This window comes from Ovis canadensis, chromosome 17 (assembly GCF_042477335.2).
Source record: "Ovis canadensis isolate MfBH-ARS-UI-01 breed Bighorn chromosome 17, ARS-UI_OviCan_v2, whole genome shotgun sequence".
Taxonomy (NCBI): domain Eukaryota; kingdom Metazoa; phylum Chordata; class Mammalia; order Artiodactyla; family Bovidae; genus Ovis; species Ovis canadensis.
In genome coordinates this window covers 24,705,132-24,727,775 of record NC_091261.1, presented here as the reverse complement: position 1 = coordinate 24,727,775, position 22,644 = coordinate 24,705,132, and the positions used below count along the sequence as shown (strand labels likewise).

At 39.4% G+C, this 22,644-nt stretch overlaps 1 protein-coding gene across 4 annotated transcripts in view; it reads left to right on the top strand.

Annotated features, from left to right (window-relative positions):
- The first annotated feature begins 14,653 nt into the window (after positions 1 to 14,653).
- SMARCA5 (SNF2 related chromatin remodeling ATPase 5) overlaps positions 14,654 to 22,644 on the top strand; it is a 35,201-nt gene continuing 27,210 nt past the window's right edge. Inside the window, exons 1-2 of one of the 4 annotated variants that reach the window (XM_069556807.1) lie at positions 14,654 to 15,526; positions 19,335 to 19,409. In XM_069556807.1, coding sequence (XP_069412908.1) covers positions 15,350 to 15,526; positions 19,335 to 19,409 — 252 coding nt within the window. In that variant the 5' untranslated portion in view covers positions 14,654 to 15,349. Of the gene's footprint in view, positions 15,527 to 15,889; positions 15,937 to 19,334; positions 19,410 to 22,644 lie in introns of those variants that run through there. The other 3 variants (XM_069556809.1, XM_069556808.1, XM_069556810.1) reach the window with 3 other exon arrangements.

Here is a 22,644-nt window from a genome sequence, read left to right as displayed (position 1 = left end):
AGTTTAAGAAACCAGTGTACTTGTTGCTACAATCTAGTGACTCCTGGTCACCCGTCTCATTCGGTGGTCATGCCATCTTGCCCCGCACCCTCACCCCGTAGATCACTATCTTCCCTTCTCTATTTTTTCAGGTCCCTGTGTGACTTTAATAGCCTTCCAAGCAGTACGTACAGAACACTAGCTTCTCTCAGCTCCTTGAACTCTAATGACCTTTTCCCTCCACCTCCTTCAGCCATCCAGTGCCAAGTTTCCACCCGAGGGCTTACGGAATCAGACCAATTTACCAAATGAACAATTGGCAGAATTGACTTAATTCTCACTGCTATTAATAAAGTTTACAATCATGTGCCATATTGGATGGGGCAGATTGAATAGCCTTTAATGATTTCCTGTGACATTTTAGTTTTACTCGGCTTTAAGTCTGTTCTAACTCCCTGCCTTTGTAGCTGCAGGAAGACAGAGCAGAGCAAAGACTGAGAAAAGCTGGAGAAGGGACTGGGCAGCCCATGAAGACTAAATGGCAGGGAGGTAGGGGGGCTGGGAAACAGACTCGGGAAGAGAAAGGTGCTGCTGACAACATTCGTTTTATCAATGCACGTTCTGTGATGTTTTGACTGTGAGGAATTCTTCTCAAACATTTTAAAACCCCTCAGTCTTTTCTCTCTACTCAATATCCTAAATTCTCCTCTTTCGTTAGTCCATTGTCTTCTCTTCTGCTCCTGCGTTTTTTTCTCACCTGGCTCCTCTTAACTCTAGTTAGAACTCTATCCTGTCTGGTGCCTTATTTTTGTTTGTTTGCTTTTGTACTGAAGTACAGTTTTTGTGGGCCTCCCAGATGACACTAGTGGTAAAGAACCCAGCTGCCAATGCAGGAAACATAAGAGACTCAGGTTCAATCCCTGGGTTGGGGAAGATCCCCTGGAAGAAGGCATGGCAACCCATTCCAGTATTCTCGCCTGGAGTATCCCATGGACAGAGGAGCCTGGCGGGCTACAGTCCATAGAGTTACAAAGAATCGGAAATGACTGCAGTAATTTAGCAAGCACACATAGTTTCTGTACAATATGGTGTACAGCATAGTGATTCACAATGTTTTAAGGTTATATTGCATTTATAGTTATCCTAAAATATTGGCTATATTCCCTGTGCAATACAGTATATCCTTGAAGCTGATTTATTTTATACATAATTGTGTCTCTTAATCCCTTCCTCCTATGTTGCATCTTTCTGCTTCTTTCACTTGTAACCACTGGTTTGTTCTCTATATCTGGGAATCTATTTCTTTTTCATTGCATTTGCTAGTTTATTGTATCTTTCTGATTCCACATATAAATGACATCATACAGAGTGTGTCTTATTCTGTCTGGCTTATTCCACTTAGCATAATACTCTATGGGTCTATCCATGTTGTTCCAAATGGCAAAATTTCATTCTTTTTATAGCTGAGAAGTATTCCATTGTATATAGATATATATCATTCACATCTTCTTTATCCATTCTTCTGTCGATGGACACCTAGGTTGCTTCCATATCTTGGCAACTGTGAATAACGCTGCCATAAACATTGGGGGGCATGTATAATTTCAAATTGGTGTTTTTTTATGTCTTTCAGATATATACCCAGGAGTGGAATTACTGGGTCATATGGTAGTTCTAATTTTAGTTTTTTGAGAAGCCTCCATACTGCTTTCGGCTGTGTTTGCACCAATTTACATTCCTAGCAACAGTGTGCGAGGGTTTCCTTTTCTCCGCATCCTTACCAACATTTGGTATTTGTAGTCTTTTTGATGATGGCCATTCTGATGTGAGGTGCATCTCATTATGATGGACAGTCTATTGAAAGTGATAAAATCTCGGGGAGTGGATGAAAGATATATATAGGCTTCAGTGGTAAAGAATCCTCCTGCCAATGCAGAAGACACAAAAGACTCAGGTTGGATACCTGGTTTGGGAAGATGGACTAGAAAAGGAAATGGTAACCCAAGCCAGGATTCTCGCCTGGGAAATCCCATGGACAGAGGAGCCCAGCAGGCTACAGTACGTGGTCTCACAAAGAGTCGGACACGATGGCACACACACACACACACAGAAAGATGTATGGTAGGGAGGCCTCACAGTATAGATGTATACAGAATCCTGGAAATGGACGAATACCTGGGGAGAATGTGCAGTTAGAAAAGAGAGTTGATTGCATGACTAAGTCCAACACGTAGAAATCAAGCAGAGGATAAGGAGTCAGCAAAGGAGACTGAGAAAGAATGGGTAGGAAAGCGGGAAGGAAACGGAGAGTTTGTAGTCTTATGAACACAGAATATTTCAGGGAAAAGGGAGTGATCACAAATGTGAACTCCTACTGAGAGGTATAAGAACAGAGAAACAGGCATTTGATTTGGTGCCATGAAAATCCTTGATTGATACAGCACTTTCAGTACAGTGCTGGAGAGAGTGTGATTAGGGCAGTCCAGATGGTGCCGAAGTACAGACTTCAATCAGTATAACAGCCCTTTCAAGGAATGTTTCTATGAAAAGATTAAAAAAAAACATGGAGGAGGGATGTAATACCAAAGATATCAGAGAGGATAGTTGTGTGTGTGTGTGTGTGTGTGTGTGTGTGTGTGTGTGTGTTTAGAGTATCAGGCACTAACCCATGTTTACATGCTGGTGGCAAAGATCTAATAGAGTAGGAAAAAAAATTCTATGATACAGAGAAGAGAAGCTTTAACTGGGGACTTCCCTGGTGGTCCTGGAGGAGTAGCTAAGGCTCTTCCCAATGCAGGGGGCACAGGTTCAATCCCTGGTAAGGGAATTAGGTTCCACATGCCACAACCAAGAGTTTACACGCTGCAACTAAAGATGCTTCGTGCTGCAGTGAAGATCGAGGATCCCAAGTGCCAAAACTAAGGCTCGGTGCAACCAAATAAATACATATTTTTTTTTTAAAAAAGGACTAACTGTAGGAGTAAACTCCTTGAAATGGATATAGAAGGAATTCGGAGCCCAAGAAGACTTTAATAGGAACAGGAATACTTCACACAAACAGAAAACTATTCAAAATTTCTATCTGTCCTTTTGTCAGTTTGAGATTTCATATTTTTCTAGAAATTTGTCCTTTTCAAAAAAATTCAAATTCTTAGAAAAATGTTCATAATAGGGTTTTATTGTCTTTTAAATGCCAGGTGACTCTGTAGTAATGCAGTTTTTCATTCTTGTTTTTTTACTGGGCTTTCACTTTTCTTGCTCGGCCTTTCCAGGGATTTGTCAATTTTATTAGTCTTTCCAAACAGGCAGTTTTTGGCAACGCTGATACTTATTGTACATCTCTTTTCTCTTTCATTAATGTCTAATATTACTTTCAGTATATTCTTCCTTTCAGTATGAATTTAATTTGTTGAGTTTTTTTGTAATTTACAGAGATGAATACTTGGTGGATCATTGATTCTGGCTTTAGCCATTATTCTACAATTTTGGAATGTTGTATTTTTATTACCATTTAGTTCAAAATATTTTGTAATTTCCATTTACTTTTTCAGAGTTACACTGACTAATTACTGAACATGAGAGACTGATAGTAATTTTTAAATTACTGATTTCTAGCTCAATTCCTGTATGATCAGAGAAAATGCTCTTGATTTCAAGTCTTTGAAATTTATTAACACTTGTTTTATGACGCAGCATAGCCTCAAATTTGGCAAATGTGCTTCTGAAAAGAATGAGTACCTATGGTGGCAGGTGCAGTTTTATACTTATATTAATTAGATCAAGCTAGATATCAGTTTTACATCTATCCATACTGACATTTTTTGCTGCTTGTCGTATCGGTTTCTCAGAAAAGAATGTGGCATTTCCCACTTGATGATAGATTTCTCTAATTATTTTGCTTTGTGTATTTTGAGGCTTTGTCAATAGATGCGTACAAAGAGAATTTTTATGTTTTCCTGCTAAATTGCTTCTTTCATCTCTATGAAGTATCCCTTTTTATTTCTAGTAATGCTTCTTGTTATTATAATGATAACAGTTTTCTCTGGGTAAGTATTTGCAAGGACTATCTTTTTCTATCTCTATTTTCAATCTTATAAGAATCCTTATTTTAACATGTGTCTCTTATAGTGGCATTTAGGCTAGTTATGTTGCATTATCCAATCTGACAATCTTTTCTTTCAGTTGGGCTATTTAGTCCCTTTCTTGATATCTCCCTTGGAGCTGAGTTGACATGCCCCCGGGGATATGCTTAGCTTTGAGTATTGCTCTTCTGAAACTGTATTTTCCATCTCCTCATTCCTGTGTTTGAATTTTTCCCTCACCAGAGAGCTGGGCACACAGGTTCCCTTTGTGTGTGTGTGTGTGTGTGTGTGTGTGTGTGTGTGGTGCTGTGTAGCAGGCAGGATAAAAACGTACCACTATAAAGCTTTTCCACTCCGCCTAGAGCAAGTGATGGCTGTGAACTTCCGTGGTATAGTCAGCTCTGAATAAATAACTTGTTTGTTCTCATTTGTGTAGTCTTCCCTGATTTCCACACTCATAATAAGCTACCAGCCTTGAATGATAGAGCTGCCTCTTTTACTCTGACGTAATTGGGTCTAACTTATCTGCCGTATCACACATTGGCTACACAATGTATAAACCACTTTACCTTGTATGTCTGTTTCTCTCTCTGCAGAACGGGAACAAGTATTACCCTTTTCTCAAGGTCTAATGTGATCCCATGGACAGAGGAGGAGCCTGATGGGCTACAGTCTATAACTCAGCAACAACAATAACAGTGTGAGGGCCAAATAAGTAAATGCTGTATTAATTAAACACTTGGACCAGCACTTGGCACAACACAGGTGGCTAACAGATAAGCATTAGGTATCATCTTCATCAAAGTACAAACCTCCTTTCATCTAAATTTTACCTTCCTTTGAGTACCTGGGATCACTGTAAGTCCAAACTAAAGGTTCGAGAATAAGTTGATGTTTTATTTTTCTACACTGAAGATTGTGTGTTTGTGTGTACATCTGTGCTCTGATGGAAGATTACAGGCATGCTAAGTTGCTTTAGTTGTGTCCGACTTTGCGACCCTATGAACTGTAGCTCACCAGGCTCCTCTGTCCAAGGGATTCTCTGGGCAAGAATACTGGAGTGGGTTGCCATGCCCTCCTCCAGGGGATCTTCCCAACCCAGGGATTGAAACCCCATGTTTCTTGGGTCTCCTGCATTGGCAGGTGAATTTTTTACCACTAGCGCCAGCTGGGAAGCCCCACGTATGTGTATATTTGTGTGTATAAATTCATTTGAAATTAAGTAAAATTGGAAGATACATTTATTAAAAGTGTATCTTTCTCTTTCTAAAACATGTCATATATGTTCCTGGCCAATGCTAGGGAAGAAAAAGATGTTCTTTCTACCATCGGAAGTTCTCTGCCTGGGGCCCTACAATATTAGACTGACAAAAGCTTAACAAGAGAAAAATCAAACAGCTTATTACTGTGTTGTGTACATAATGCAGGAGAAACCTCAATGAAGAGTAATTCAAAGGGAGTGCTTAGAACTTGAGCTTCTGCAGTATCTTAACAAAAGAACAATACATTTCCTGAGAAGTGACAAGACAAAGGACTAGCTTTTAGGCTTTCAGGGGCTGCAAAATGTAGGAAAGTAAACATATGCAGGGAAAGAATGGACTAGGGTTTGTGTAGGTTCATTTTGGTGCTGACTTTCTGTTTTATTTTTTAAATTTTTACTGGAGCATAGTTACTTTACAATGTTGTATTAGTACAGGAAAGTGAATCATCATGCGTATACATATTTCTCCTCTTTTTTGGATTTCCTTCCCATTTAGGTCACCTCAGAGCCTTCCCTGTGCTACAGTAAGTTCTCATTAGTTATATATTTTGTCAATATACATAGTATCAATAGTGTGTATATGTTGCCTTTCTGTCTTCCTCCTAGCTATAAAACTTCCCAGGGAGGGGGAAGTCATGGCTTTCTTCATTTTCAGAAGTTTCTGCTTTTAGCTCTAGGAAGGCTTCTTTCTGTATCTGTTGGTTCTGATTCTCATTTGCCTCCAGATCACAACAATAATCATGCCAAACCAGCATATTTTGGAGTGACAGCTTCTGGTTCAACATCATGAAACTACCATGTGCTTCAAAGGTAGCCTCAGTGACTGCCCATCTAAGTCCACCTCCCTGACCCCCGCTTATCACCCTCACCCCTCAAAACACCTCCAAACTACTCACCCCTGTGCTGCTGTGTACTCTTGCAGTCTATCCAAGCAGGCATTGGTATTAGAATAGGAGCATTAGCATGCAGCTTGCACTTATCTAACAGGAGACCGTGGCTTAAAAACTCCCCATCAGCCTGGCCGCCATCTTTCTTAGAGCTCTGCTGAAAACTGAGGGTCTTCCTTCCCAGTCCTCCATTCACAAGTGTTCACAAGTGTTCCCCCTTTTGTTCACAAGTGTTCCCGCTGCATCTCTGAAGGTACTCCCTGCCTGCTCCTGCTTTCCCCCTTTATCCTTAACAGGTGTTTCCACCCAGTAAACCTTTTGTATGTGTCTGCTGCTATAAGGACAGTACATCAAGGCTGTATATTGTCACCCTGCTTATTTAACTTATATGCAGAGTACATCGTGAGAAACGCTGGACTGGAAGAAACACAAGCTGGAATCAAGATTGCTGGGAGAAATATCAATAACCTCAGATAGGCAGATGACACCACTCTTATGGCAGAAAGTGAAGAGGAGCTAAAAAGCCTCTTGATGAAAGTGAAAGAGGAGAGTGAAAAAGTTGGCTTAAAGCTCAACATTCAGAAAACGAAGATCATGGCATCTGGTCCCATCACTTCATGGGAAATAGATGGGGAAACAGTGGAAACAGTGTCAGACTTTATTTTTGGGGGTTCCAAAATCACTGCAGATGGTGACTGCAGCCCTGAAATTAAAAGACGCTTACTCCTTGGAAGGAAAGCTATGATCAACCTAGATAGCATATTCAAAAGCAGAGACATTACTTTGCAGACTAAGGTCTGTCTAGTCAAGGCTATGGTTTTTCCTGTGGTCATGTATGGATGTGAGAGTTGGACTGTGAAGAAGGCTGAGTGCCAAAGAATTGATGCTTTTGAACTGTGCTGGTGGAGGAGACTCTTGAGAGTCCCTGGGACTGCAAGGAGATCCAACCAGTTCATTCTGAAGGAGATCAGCCCTGGGATTTCTTTGGAAGGAATGATGCTAAAGCTGAAACTCCAGTACTTTGGCCACCTCATGCGAATAGTTGACTCATTGGAAAAGACTTTGATGCTGGGAGGGATTGGGGGCAGGAGGAGAAGGGGACAACAGAGGATGAGATGGCTGGATGGCATCACTGACTGGATGGACATGAATCTGAATGAACTCCAGGAGTTGGTGATGGAGAGGGAGGCCTGGCATGCTGTGATTCATGGGGTCGCAAAGAGTTGGACACAACTGAGTGGCTGAACCGAACTGACTGACCTTATGTAAATAAAATGCCAACCAGCTGGATGATACAATTACAATCACTGTTTCCACCTTAAGGTTCTGGGTTGGAATTGAAGTTGCATAAGATTTACCAGTTTCATAAAGGAAATAACAGCATCATGAAGAAAAGCACATCATTGAGAGTTTAATCCAGAATTAAAATTTGGACAATTAGTTGGGAGAGTAGCATTGACTTATACACAATACCATGTATAAAATAAATAGTTAGTGGGAAACTGCTGTATAGCACAAGGAGCTCAATTCTATGCTCTGTGATGATCTAGAGGGGTGGGGTGGGGAGGTGGGGTGAGAGGGAGGCTCAGGAGGGAGAAGATATATGTATACATATAACTGTTTCCTGTTTCTGTACGTCAGAAATTAACACGACATTGTAAAGCAATTATCGTCCAATAATAAAAATTTTAAAATATATGCAAAAACATTCAAACTATTTCCAAATATCAGTGGTTCATCAATTCAAAGTGCTGAAAGGACTATAGAAGAAAATTCAATGGTAAAAGAGTTCAGATTTTAAGAGTGCACCAAAAAGAGTGATGAAAATGACAAGCAGGAATGGCCTGCAAAGGTTAGAGAGTCTTACAAACTTCTTTTAAAGTCAAGGTCCCTGCTCCATAATTCCTGCTTCTCTTACAAAATAGTGAATGGATGCCCTCTTTGACTTCCCGCCTTCTCTCTAACGTTTGAATGTGAGACTTACATCATCTCCACTTCCTTCCTCTAGCTAGGCTCTGAAGTAGTCCATCTTCCCAGGACAGAACCAAAAGTGATGCTATTTTAAGAATGCAACTCAGTGGTCTCCTGACTGGTAACCAAGTGACAGGAATTCCCCCTCCCAAGCCCTCTGGGGCATTTACTGAGCACAGAAGATTACCTTCAACACTTGTGAAGAGCATCTATTTTGAGAGAGGTCGAAAGCTGATGAAGGAAGTTTTAGAATTGACAAGATACTAAGTTTATATCTGTTTTTATGAAGATCTCCTGGAGAAGCAAATTGCAACCTACTCCAGTATTCTTGCCTGGAAAATTCCATGGACAGAGGAGCCTGGCATACTACAGTCCATGGGGTCACAAAGAGTTGGACATGACTGGGCACACGCACACACACATATGCATACACATACCTAAAGAGCTCAGATATGAAATTAAAGCTCTCACAAAACATAGTTCAAATACAATTTAGCTGAATGTACTTCAGATGCAATTGAGCTTAGAACTGATACCTTTGATGGAATTTAAACCGTGAATGAAAATTTAAAGAATCATAGTGCTTGAATGGGAACATGAGTAGATTTTTTTTTTAATAAAAATCCTAATTTTCTGTGACGCATAGAGACTGCAAACATATGCTGGAGATGCCAGTCAATGGTTTGCCTCTCCAACCCTTCTTCTTAAGAGAACCTGCCTCCCATCCTGGCTCCTGCTCAAGAGGCAGACCTGGGTAACTATATTTGTATCTAGCAGCTGGACCCCTTTTCACACCTAATAGATCTGGAATGAGCATCTGATCTGAGCTGGGTTAGTCCATTTCCCAACACTAGGAATTTGAAATTGAAACACTAATAGTAAATCTATGAAGTACCACAGTGCACAACCAACTGGAAACTGGGACAAACCAAATACATTGTACTTAATCAAGAGCAGAGGAACCAAGAGAAAGTGGAGAAAGCCATTCTAGAGAGACATGTAGGAAAATGAATAAAAATATATCCCACAGTGGTTACCAGCAGGGACTTGAGTTGAATTCCAGCCAAAATGAATTATTATTCTGATTTTCAATAGAAGCTACTACATCTTACAGTATGTTAGCTTAAGGATAATTTACTTAGATAACTTAATATCTTAGACTTGTAACAAACTGATTCCCAGATATTCCTTGGATACCTAAAATCATTTCTAAGATATGACATTGAAACATTGATCACTAAGCATAATTTTCTGTGTATACCATTTCACTTTGTATTTTAAACGCTATAAAGAGACTATTTGTGTCTGTTAAATGAATATGCTTACTTTTGCCACTTTGCAAAGCCTTTTAAAGGATGTGTGTGGCTGCAGAAAGTTGTGTTCTGTGTATTCATAAGCTCTGATAGTTTGCTAAAATGTAGATCATACAGTTCACAATGACTTAGCCTTTAGTTTTCTGGAAAATAAAATTTCTTTGGTTAAAAGTTACGATTAAAGCAAATGCTTGGGATCACATACTTAGGAGCAATAGGTTCAGAGAAATACAACTGTGCACATGCTTTTGTTTTTTGAGGAAAATGGTTTTTTCCTAAAGCACTCATTCTCAGGGTTTTGGGTCTACGAGCTCCTTAGCACCACATTTCCACCAGCAACGTATGGCTGATTTATTTTCTTGGTATGCTCACCGGCATTTGATGTTGTCATTGTTTTCAGTTTTAGCCATTCTGTTAGGTATGAAGTAATACCTCATTGTGGTTTTAATTTGCACTTTTCTATGACTAATGCTTTTGAACATCTTTAATGTGCTAATTTGCCATCTGTATGCCTTCTTCAGAGAAATGTCTCTTCATTTTATTTTTCCCATGTTTTCCACAGACCGCTTGCTTTTTTTCCTGTTGAACTTTGAGAGTTCTTTATATATTCGATACTCATCCTTTGTTTGACATGTTTGTAAATATTTTTCTCCCACTCTGCAACTTGTCATCTCCTTGACAGTCTCTTACAGAGCAAAAGCTTTTAATTTTTTATTCAATTTATTAATTTTTCCTTCTACTGATCATGCGTTTGGTGTCAAAGATAAAGAACTATATGCCCAGCCCTAGATCCCTAGCATTTTCCCCTATTTTTCTCTAAAATTTTTTAGTTTTCTGTTTTACATTAAGTCTACTATCTATTTTGAGTTAATTTCTGCACAAAGTGTGAGACTTAGGTCAAGGTTGCTTCTCCCCCCACACCATGGAGATTTCTCCAGGACCATTTGTTGAAAAACCTCTGCACTGAGTCCCCATGTTCATCGTTAATTTGTAGAAATAGTTGATTTTTGAATGCTTATTCTTTACCTTGAAAACTTTCAGAATCCACTTATTAGGCCTTTGGATTTTTCTGGCAGATTTCTTGCAATTTTCTACATAGATAATCGTGTCATTGGCAAATGGAGAGTTTTATTTTTCCTTTCCAGCACTCACACAGGGGTGTGAGCAGGATCTTTGCCTGTTTCTGATCTTAGAGGAAAAACATTCAGTCTCATGAAGTATCATGTTGGGTTGTAGGTATTTCAGATGTTCTTTATCAAGTGGAGGAAGTCTCCCTATATACTTTTTTTTTTTTGCAAGTTTTCATTATGAAAAGATGTTGAAACTTTCTCAAATGCTTTTCCTGCATTGCTTGATATAATCAAGTGGGTTTTCTTCTCTACCCTGTTAATATGTCAGATAACATCAATTTTCAAATATTGAACTATTTTTTCATCCCTGGAATAAATTATATTTGCACAGTTCTTTTTACACATTGCATAATTGTATTTGTTAATATTTTGTTAAGGATATTTACATCTATATTCATTAAGATATTGGTCTTTCATTTTCTCTTATACAATATCCTTGGTTTGGTATGAGGGTTACAGTAGCTTTGTAAAATGATTTGGGAAGTGCATCCTTTTCTATATTTGGGGAGGAGATTATATAAAATTTCTGTAGAATTGTGTAGAAATATAGAAATCACCAATGAAACCATCTGGTTCTGGATATTTCTTTTGGGGAGTTTTAGGTTATGAATTTAATTTCCTAAATAGTTGTAACACTATTCAAATTATCTACTTCATATTGTCTGTTATTTTTCAAAAAAGTGGTATTTGTCAAATTTATGTTTGTAGTATTCCCTTTATCTTTTAGATGTTTTCAATGTCAGTAACCATGGGTTCTGTTTAATTCCTAATATTGATGATTTGTGTTTTCTTTGTTAGTTTTCCAAACATTTTGTCAATTTTATCCTGTCAAGAACCAGTTCCTTGTCTTATTTTGTCTAAGTTTTTCTGATTTTCATTTCAGTGATTTCTGTTCTTGCCTTTATTTTTTCCTTTCTTCTGCTTACTTTGAATTTATTTTGCTCTTCTTTTTCTAGGCTTCTGAAATGGAAGCTTAGATTTGAGACTATTCCCCTTTTATGAAAGTAAGCATTCAAGTAAGAAGAAAAAAAATTTCTTTTTTTTAACAAGGGAGGAAATGTACAGAGAACTTGAATTTTTAACTTGTAAATAGCAGGGGCGGGGGGAAAGGCAATTTTAAATGATGGCATAAATACATGTACAAACACCAAGCAGACACAGAGTCACCCACTGATATGACCTGGTGACCAAACATGAGGGAGATGCATTGGAACTTTACTTAATACTTTTCTTTAATTGAAATCCCCTCATGTGGCAAATGACCTAAGTAAGAGAATTCTGAAAAAGATGTATATGTGATCATCGGTATCTAGTGTTGGAAACGCCCATTCTTAAGATACTCACAAACTCAATACTGTTTCATTGTTGTCATGTAGTAACCAGACTTACTTTCCTAGGCTTTCACAAAATAAAATGAGCATGGGATAAAGACAGGCTCAGCATATTCCTCCTGTGTTCTTGATAAACCTAATAAAATCCTTTTTGTTACCATTCAAGGCCAAAATGTTGAAAGAGTCCTAGCTCTTTGGCATCGATTGTCCTCTGGCAAGTATCTGTTTGCTCCACTCTGTTCAGCACAGCACATACTGTTCTAGCACACTAAATCCAGTAGAGAGAATTTTCGGTGTAGACAACAGGTATTTGCATATTTGAGATAAACTATCATGACGTTACATTATAGTATTTATTTCTGGGAACATGTTTAAAGAAGTATTTCCTTCTAGTGTTTTCATGACACTATTCCCTTTACCCTCCTCCTTATTAAAAAAAAAACACACAGTGGATGATCCTTCTCTGACCCTTAGGCTTATGATCCTTCAGTATCAGAATACCTAACACTTGAACCCAGAGCTCAGTTATCTACCAGGCACTGTATTAAACACCCTGCATACTCGATCTCATTTAATTCTTATGACATTATTATGTTATAATTAGGTTAATATAACTATTATCTTATGATTAGTTATAATTATTATAGTTCTTTCAACATTATTATAAGAATGTCATCCAAATATAAAGTTTGAATAATATAATAAAAAGATGAGGGAAAGACTGACTTCAAAGAAGTTAAGTAATTTGCCTGAATTCACACAAATATTAAGTTCTCACACCTACATGAAATTCCAGACTTGCCTGACTCTCCAACCTACTCTAACTACACTAATCTTATATAATGCTATCAATTTCAGAACCAGCTGGAAGTTTTAGCCTGTCAGCATTTGAAGAACAATAGACCTTTGTCCTTTGGCCACTTAATGGGCACTACTGTCTGCCACTCAGTTAATGTCCCTATACCTCAGTTTTCAAACATTGTCTTTTCTGTAGTTTCTCGCTTCCTTCCTCCCTGCTCCTAGACCTTGCTCAAAATGTTTTTCTGTCCCTGTGGTTAGATTACTGGATTCAAAAACTCTGTTTCCTCTTCCTCCTTTCTTTTAAGTAATTACCTCCACAGGATTCTCATACAGCTTTCATATGCTCACATGAGAAACTCACTCATAGTATAAATGTCTATGTTAAGAAAGACAGGTGTCATTTTAGAGGTAATTTTATTGTTTGTCTTGCTACTTGTTTTTCTTAAATTATTGTCAGCCTTCATCAATTTACATATTCAGTATATTTTTAGGGTTTCTAAACCAAGATCCAAGATATGTACCTGTAGAGTGAAGAAATACTCTGAATATTAAATAAATGTTATATGCTTTCTTCTTAATGTCAATATTAAATATCTGTTCATAAGTATTTGTTCAGTGTCTGTATGTCAGTGTCTGTTACCCTAGACATTTTTACTTCCACATCATCTTTTCTGGTAAAAGTGTTTTTTAAATATAAAAAATAAGTTTCTTGATATACTAATACACAGATTCACTTTAGAAAAAAATAAAAATACAAACTAAAAAGAATTAGGAAATATATACCAACAACAATCACTTTCAATACTTTTATGATTATCCTTCCAATGTTTCATTCATGTTTTTCAACTTAAGTTTTTTCAGTTAACACTATATAATAAACACTCTTCTACATTAATGGTTGTTGAAGATAAATAATAGTTCACTGTGTGGGTGTACAACAGCTTTAAAATCACACTTTCTATGTTGGACTCACTACTGCTGGCTTTTTGCAGTAACAGGTGAAGACCACAACAAACATCATTTGTGTATTTTTCTGTTCATATATCCTTAGATGGTTCCTTATAGTCTCACAAACAGTATTTCTAATGGGCTGGGGGGCATTTTTCCAGATCTCAACTTAAAAATTATCATTTGATCAGTTAAAAGTTTGCAGGCTATAGATTCAAAGGAGAGCTCTTCTGTTTGAAATTCAACATAATCAAGTTTGCTCAAATCTTAACTCTTGAAAAGTGTGTCTCCGCTATTCAATACATACTGATAGAATACTGGATATGGGGATACAAAGATGAATAAGAGCCTGTGCAGGGCAGATAACAATTCACAGCAGTACGATTTTCTATTGAGTAGAACACGATGTTCTTGATAACCTGCAGCAGATCCGTGCGCAAGACCCACAGGCTATGTTGAGGACAGTGGAAGGCGTAACCACTGGAAATTATTCGAAGTATTTCTTAAGGAGAAAGAAATGCACAGCAGTCTGTACATTTTAATATTTAGTGGTTTAGCAAAAGATACAGCCCATGGCCTCTCTTATCTACCGATTATCTATGACTCTTATCTATGACTCTCATTCACATGGTGATGGGCAGTTTGCTTATGTTTAGCACGTAAATTCAGAGAAAATATCGTTTAACTCTGTAAGAGAAGTAGAAGGAATTTAGAAATGATTCTTATAGCTAACGTGTAGACAAAAAAATATTACACTAACGGGCCCTTTTGTTTAGACAACAAAACCTAAGAGACGTCAACTGGGATAACTAAACCATCTTCAACACATTGGCGTCACACCTATGAGCGGCGGCAGCGAAAGTGTTAAGGCCTGCACAGGCCTCTATACTGCAGTAGGCGGCGCAAAACCTGGGCAAGTTTTCTGGAAGTGCCGCAGATCCCTGCCAAGCAGAGAAGACCAGGCGCCGGTGGACCCTGAGCCGTTAAGAACGCCTGGAAGATAGCGCTCGCGTCATGCCGGGAAGCCGACGCACAAACCTACGTCTCCAATCTCTCCCTCGAGGCCCCGCCCATTCCTTACCCAAGAGCTCTCTGGGGCCTCGAAGGAGGCGTGGCCCAGGGCAAAGAGGGGAGAATGCGCATGCGCACTCGGAGCCCAGTCATGTAGCCAACTATCAATCTCGCGAGTGTTGGTAGTCGGTGGCGTAGGTAGCAGACCTGAGTGCTGGCGAGATAGATGATATCTACCAGAGGAAGAAGAGGAGGCAGCTAAGCCAGTTCCCAGTCTCTGTCCCTCCTTTGCTTTCCTTTCTTTTTCCCTCAACCCTCCGCCCTCCTGTGAATCAGCCCGCCTTCCCTGACCTCAGTGACCCGAGTGGCCCCGCCCACTCTCGTCGACGTGATTCCCGCCGTGGGGTAAAGCGCCGGTCGAACCCGGAGCCCCGCGGAAGAGGAGGGCGACCAGAGGGGGAGGTTGCTGGGCCTGGTTTGGGCTCGTCGCCGAGCCGCGGCGCAGGGGGCTTTCGGGTAGTCCTCTCGCTTCTCCATCTGCTCGTTGCGACGCAGCCACCCAGGCCTAGGCCTCCTCCTCCTCCTCCCTGCCGGACCCGGCCTCTGGCAGCAGCGGGTGACGCAGACGGAACATCATGTCGTCCGCGGCCGACCCTCCGCCACCCCCGCCTCCCGAGAGCGCGCCTTCCAAGCCCGCAGCCTCGGCCGCCGGCAGCGGGAGCAACAGCAGCAACAAAGGCGGCCCCGAGGGCGTCGCAGCCCAGGCGGCTCCCTCCGTGGCCAGCGCCGGCCCCGCGGACTCGGAGATGGAGGTGAGGGCGGCTCGTGGTGTGGAAAGAGGGCAGGATGGGGAGGAGGAACTGGTTCCCTCGCCTCTGTACTAGTGATGAGACGCAGAGCCAAACTTCACCCCTTCGCACTCCAACACGGCCTCAGACCGTTTGGGTCGGAAATGATGCTCTCACCCTTGCGCGTAAGCAATCCAGGCAACCTCAAGTGGATTTCTGGCACTTCACGTTTATATTATTTGTCTCTTTGGCGAACCTTGCCAAATCCTCGAACGCTCTTATTAGACACATGTTCTTGATTACTGAGGCCGAGTGAAGATCTACCCTTTTTTTTTTTTTTTAAGCTGGACTCCCATAATTCCCTCGCTCATCTCTGAATCTCGATTTTACTTTCCGCTAAACTTGGGGAGAGGGCGAGGGAAATTTCCCTCTAGGTACGGGGGTAGACAGGCGGGGTGGGGAAGGCATTTAAAAGCAGCGCATCCGAGGGCTTGGGCCTCCTTTTCTTCATCCCGTTCTTTGCGGGGGCGGTATCTGTTTCGCAGAAACAATGGCGAGGGCTGGATGGCCGAGGGCGCAGTGGGGATAAGCGGGGCACAGCTGCTCCCTCGGAGGGAGAGGAGGCTCCTCCCAGGCACTGTTCCGTGGGGAAGGGAAGCGACCAAGGCGGCAGCAGCTGTCTTGAACCCCCATTTCATTTTGTGGGGGGAGTGATGGATGGATGGATGAATGAATTAGTGAGTGAGGGGCGGTTAGTTTGCTTACAGACCAGCGCATTTCCTCTTTGGGGGCCTTGGCCTTATTTTGAAAATTGGTACCGTTCTCTATGGCTCCCTACCTTCTGGGCTGGGGCTGGTGGGTCAGGGAATGGTAACAGTACTGCGAGGGTGGAGAGATTGGGGAACTGCCAGGCGGGTCTTTTGGGTGTGCTCCAAGGTTTTGCGATGTCTGGGAACAAAGTGTTGCTTGCTTCTTCCAATTTTATTCTTGGCCTTCGATCTGTTTTGAGATATTTTATAGTCGCAACCCAGAGATTTCTGGAATTTTTCCATCCTTGGATAGATTGAGCAAAGGTAATACTGCTCTGAAAGGGAATGTTGCTGCAGAATTAACACGATAAGGAAATGGTAGGGCAGTTTACCATAGAGCATTTGGCTCAGTAGTTTTATTTGGGTGCTGTACTAGGTCATAAGTCAGTTCAGTGGAGTCCTACTCTGTGTAACTAGCGGCCTTATCTAGGGTGAGGTAACGTGTTATTAGTTTTTGAAAGAACTTTAAAGGTAAGGGTGGGTTTTGGTGGAATAGGACCTCTGGTATTCTATAGCTTTCAGCGACTTGAAATTTGTTTTCAGTTCATGTCAGTGTTGCTTGTTTTCTTTTTCTTTAGGTTTTAAATGATTGTTTTGAATTGCTAGGGTTAACTTGGATTCCCGCTTCCTTGTTTAAGGGGCTTTGAAAGTTTGACACTGAAAGCAGTTGTGTTAAATACGCAGTTCTCAGGGCTTCCCAGGTGGCGCTAGCGGTAAAGAACCCGCCTGCCAGTGCAAGAGACAAAAGAGACGCGGGTTCGATCCCTGGGTTGGGAAGATCCCCTGGAGGGGAGGCATGGCAACCCACTCCAGTGTTCTTGCCTGAAGAATCCCATGGACGGAAGAGCCTGGCGCGCTACAAAGAGCCTGGCGAGGTGGCAGAGTCAGACAAAGCTGAAGCGACTGAGCACGAACCGCGCTTCTTTGCAAATTGCTGTCCACTGTTGTCAGCCTCTCAAAAGAGGCTATCATTCGAATTTTGGAGTAGCAGCCAAAGTCTCAGTCTCACTAGAAGTGTTAAGGAAATATCAGAAAGCGGAATAATTTAAAGCCTAAACTAAATGTTTTGCCTTTCAGTTGCTGTTTTTAAGGTGAAGTGGAATTAGAGTTTAACTATGAACAGTAATGTTGTAACAAGTACCGGCTGACTGTCAGTAGTATTTTTGCCAGATGGGGAAATTGAGTCTTCTTGTAAGTAGAATCTGTGATAGAACCCACATCTGGCTCTGAAGCTGACCCTTCCCCGAATATCTTTCCCTGTCATATTTTTACCAAAAATGTGTTGTTTAACAATTTCATTTATTGAAAAATGGCTTCATTATTTTTCCTTTTCTCAGGATAGTAACATCAGTGATTTTATCTTTTACCAGTCTTTTCACTGACTAGTTTTTGTTTTTTTCCTTCATATTATAGTATGGTTTTTTGTTTGTTTGTTTTTAAGCTGCATTTTTCCAAAATCATTTATTTTCTGACAAAGCCCACTTTCCTAGGAACATTAGTTAGCTTTCCTATGTATTAGGTTATTTCTTTTTTTTTTTTTGCTTGGTATTGGTAGGTCATGGGAGCAGTCACATTTTTTAATTAGTATGATCTTTTTGGCAACCTGAATGGGGCCTGTCTTGGTTCATTCTCATTTCTCATACCTACCTGGACTGATAGGTAGGTACACTATATACCAATAGCCATATGACCTTAAGAGTCCTAAACCCAAATCTTTTGCCTGTTTTAGTTAAGACTGTGAAAGAAATTAATGACTGCTATTGGAAAGCACATCTTGACTCTTTTTAGGATATATTCGGCTTTTCATGGTATCCCAGTACCATTTTGTGAATTCTAGGTAGGTGGCTTTGTCACTTTTACTCTGGAGACCAGAGATTGTGATGAGCTTAAGGTTATACAAGTTTGTAAAGGTCTTAGCACTGAAGATAGACTTGAATCTGGGTCATTTGATCTCTTATATTAGTGCTGTACCAGGCCCATCCCCTCAGCTTTTTAATCATAGGTAAGAGATCTAACCAGTCCATTCTGAAGGAGTTCAGCAGTGGGATTTCTTTGGAAGGAATGATGCTAAAGCTGAAACTCCAGTACCTTGGCCACCTCATGGCGAAAAGTTGACTCACTGGAAAAGACTCTGATTCTGGGAGGGATTGGGGACAGGAGGAGAAGGGGACGACAGAGGATAAGATGGCTGGATGGCATCACTGACTCGATGGACGTGAGTCTGAGTGAACTCTGGGAATTGGTGATGGATAGGGAGGCCTGGCGTGCTGCAGTTCGTGGGGTCGCAAAGAGTTGGACGTGACTGAGCGACTGAACTGAGCTGAACTGAACTTTGTTACAGTATGTAGCACCACAGATCACTACATGTTTAATGAAAATTGTACTTCTCACCAGCTGTTCTTGTGTTCTTTTAATGGATGAGCGAACTTTGCAGTGAAGTTGGTGCTGTTTTTTTGGTTTTTGTGATTTTCTGAATGTCAGGGTGAATAAATTTTAAAAATAGCACATTTATTATCAGTTGATTACCTTGATTATCAAGGAATAAAACTGTAGTTAAAGTATTCACTTTAGGGTGCATGATGAATTTTTTTAATGTTTTAGAAGATGGAAATCAGGGTGACTGTGACTTCCCAGGTATACATTTGGGTAGTACTACAGTAGATACAGTAGATACTGCAGTTTTATTAAAACTTCACAGTTTATATTGTTCAATTTGGCTTTATAATTTTTGATTAGAAAAGAAAACAGATTTAAGTATTTTTGTTCTAGGACATTGGAGATAATAACCTTGTGCTTTAATCTTGGCGGTGGGCATGAGGTTTATGTATTAGGGTTAAGTGAATTGTTATTATTGTCGTATTTTGCGTCAAGGTTTCCTATCAGATAGGATGGCAGCCATTTAGGTATCTAGGAAGTTCAGGACAGGAGTGTATTACTTTGAATGTGTTTTGGGCTGAAATCAGTGTAATAATGATATGTTGAGTCTTCTTGAAGAACAAACCGTGGTTTTTCCCTCTTACCAGGAAGTATTTGACAATGCATCTCCTGGAAAGCAAAAAGAAATCCAAGAACCAGATCCCACCTATGAAGAAAAAATGGTATGTTCTAGGTATATGAATAGAGTCATAATAGCTTTTTATTAGGTGATTAAATTTACTAAAGTTGAGGCACAGATATCTAATACGTGTAACATGGAGTACTGTAACTTTTTTTAATCTTACTCGACTTACTTGATTAAAGCAAATGCAGATGTATTTCATGAATTCACGTAATATGTAAATATGTGGATTATATTAATACTCCTTTTTAGATTTAGCATTGGGAGTGAGATGAGTTAAAAGACCAGAGAAATAACTATTCAAGATGTGTTTATTCTGCATCTGTCTAGCATTGTACTCTGTTTATAAAGCGAGTAATGCATGTATAATTTATAATAACATATACAATATATAATGAGCTTCCCAGGTGGTTCAGTGGGTAAAGAATCTATCTGCAATGCAGGAGACACAGATTCGATTGCTGATTAGGGAACATCCCCTGGAAGAGAGCATGGCAACCCACTCTGGTGATCTTGCCTGGAGAATCTCATGGACAGAGGAGCCGACAGACCACAGGGTTGCAGAGTCTGACATGACTGAAGCAACTGAGCACGCTCTCATGCACATATGCATACAATATATAATACAAAAATATATAGTAATATTTCTTGCCCTACCAAAGAGAATATGAATATTATACTTGCAAAAGATCCAGCTCACATTTCACATCCTCTTGGGAATCTTTTATTTTACCATGAGTTAACCAGTACCTACAAAAAGCTTTGAATTTAAGTTTAGATTAAATAATAATGACTAACAGTGAATGAATAGTATGTACTGGGCCTTGTTCTGTGTGCTTTATATAGATTAAACTTACTTAATTTTTTTTAAATCTTAAAAAGTAAAAGTGTAAGAATATCATCACTGCACAATACAGTATCCTCCTTAAGAGTGGAAACAGTGTCTTAGTCTCTGTCTTCAGCATCCAGAATAGTATCTGGCACATAGAATACTGATTTTAACAAGTATTACTTTCCCCTTGTTCTTTGACTTTCTCATCAATATCAGCAAATATTTCTGAAATTTCTAAAATGGCTTCAAAGTCCTGAAAGTTTGCATATATGTATCTGTATACACATATATAATGTGCATAATATATATTGTAATATGTAAAGTATAAGTGATGTATTACTCTATATGATTTCTATTGTGCTTTGTATATATACATTTTGTGTACATCTGTAACTATCCTGTCACCTTTCTTTGCTGTCACTCTTATTTGAAGAAAAGATGTTTTTCCATTTTTACTTTTCCCATTCATTCTTCTAAACCTTCACAACTTAGATTCTGTCATTAACACTATATTAGTGATTCTCTACTTGATCTTAGCCAAAAGGCTGAGAAGTGATGTACTAGTAACCTTAATGGACAATTCTTTGGCTTAGTTTTAGTTTCACTCTCCTTATTCATACTTGTATTTGACCCCATTGGCCACTCCACAAATTTTTTTCTTGCCTTGAGAGACCTTTTTGCTTTGATGATACCTTATTTATTTGATTATTCATTTGTCCTTCATTACATTTTGAATATTTGTTCTTGGACAGTTAGCCTTGTCACTGGTTTTCATCTGCCACTTTTAAATGAGTTCTTCTGAATATTTATCTCTAGCTCAGATGCCTCCAATCATTGTATTTTCATTTGCTTGTTGAACATTTAAATCCCTTTGGTAAGTCTTATTTAGGAGTATCCGAAGTTGAATTCATTATCTGTTTCCCACACAGTTATTTAGTGTTCTCTCAATGAATGAAAAATTTTCTTAATAAATACCCAAGCTGTTTATAACAGTGTGTCATACTCTTGGCAGATTTAACTTCATAAATATTTTTTTTATCTTTTACCCGCCACTCTAGTTCATTATTCTTCCGTTACATGAATTATTTCATTGGCATCTTCATTTGGCTCGTTTCTCACGATCTAGCTTCTTTCTGATCTGTGTTTTTGTAAAGTCTATGACACTGATCTGATTATATAATGGAGGTTTTCAGTGGTTCTTTACAATGCTTCTCATCTCCACAGCTCCCTTTATTGCAATTTTTTTCTCACTTCCTACAAATTTTTCAGTCTCCTGCTTTAATTTCCTTTTTCAAAATTAAGACCTTGACAAGCAGTTTTCTTCTGAGCAGACTCCTTATCATCTGTTAGATCCTATTCATAGGTAAGTCAGTGAGAGAATCAGTGAGAGAATTTTGGAAATTATGAAATCTTCTGTAGAGCTTCCGTGAAGTTTATACTTCGTTCTTTAAGGTAGTAGTCTCAGACTTGACCTTGTAGAAGATAACAAAGATTTTGGATATTTCTGATCTAATGGATCATGAACCACAGTTTGACATCTAGAACCATTAAAGGATCTTGAGCACTAGAGAGGTGTGGTCACCGTGTGCCTTCAGTGTCAAATTGGGCTTCTGTTTTACACTGGTGTGATGTTTAGAAATTATGTTTTCATTTAAAAAGCACATTAGACTACCTCTGGTGTTTGCTAGGTAAAATGTTTTGTGATTCATTGTAAAGTTGACATTTTAAACATTTATGGGTAGAGATACTGAGTAACAGGCTTCTCTGTTTATTGAACTCTTGTCTTCTTGTTTCTCCTTATTTAAAATCAAAGTATTGATGTGTCTGTAAAAAATCTGTTGTCTAAAGGCTGTAGATTTCTATTGTTCATTTTTATAAGAACTTGATTTCAAGGTCTTAAGTTTTTTTGGTCTTCTGTTCTTTTTGTGTGATAATAGGAAACACTCAAAGCCGCAGATGTTAGATATAAAAATAAGAAATGGTATTAAGAACTACATAGGGTTAATGAATATTTCATGAACTTAATAGATGTTTTTCAAGCCTGATAGCTTTTTAAAATTTGTCACAACATTTTTCCCTCTTCTGAATAAGTATACCTGTATTGCAGTGTCTTTATTTTTTTATTTGATATTTTTTCAACTACATTCAAGTATCACTGACACACAGTAGTTTTATGTTTTTAATTCAGTGAGTTTTGGCAAAGAGTTGAGGCCGTTTAGACACCGTACAGTCACAATGTAGAACAGTTCTGTCATCCCCCGGACATTTGCTCCTGCTCTCATCCCTGACACTTCAGCTCCCCTTTCTGAGAAATCACTACGTAGAATTTCATGTAGAAAATCACTGTTTGGAATTTGGGTCGTATAGTGTGTAGTTGCATGCTTGCTTGCTTTCACATAGTATCATACTTTTGAATCTCATCTATGTTGTTGCATGTAGCAGG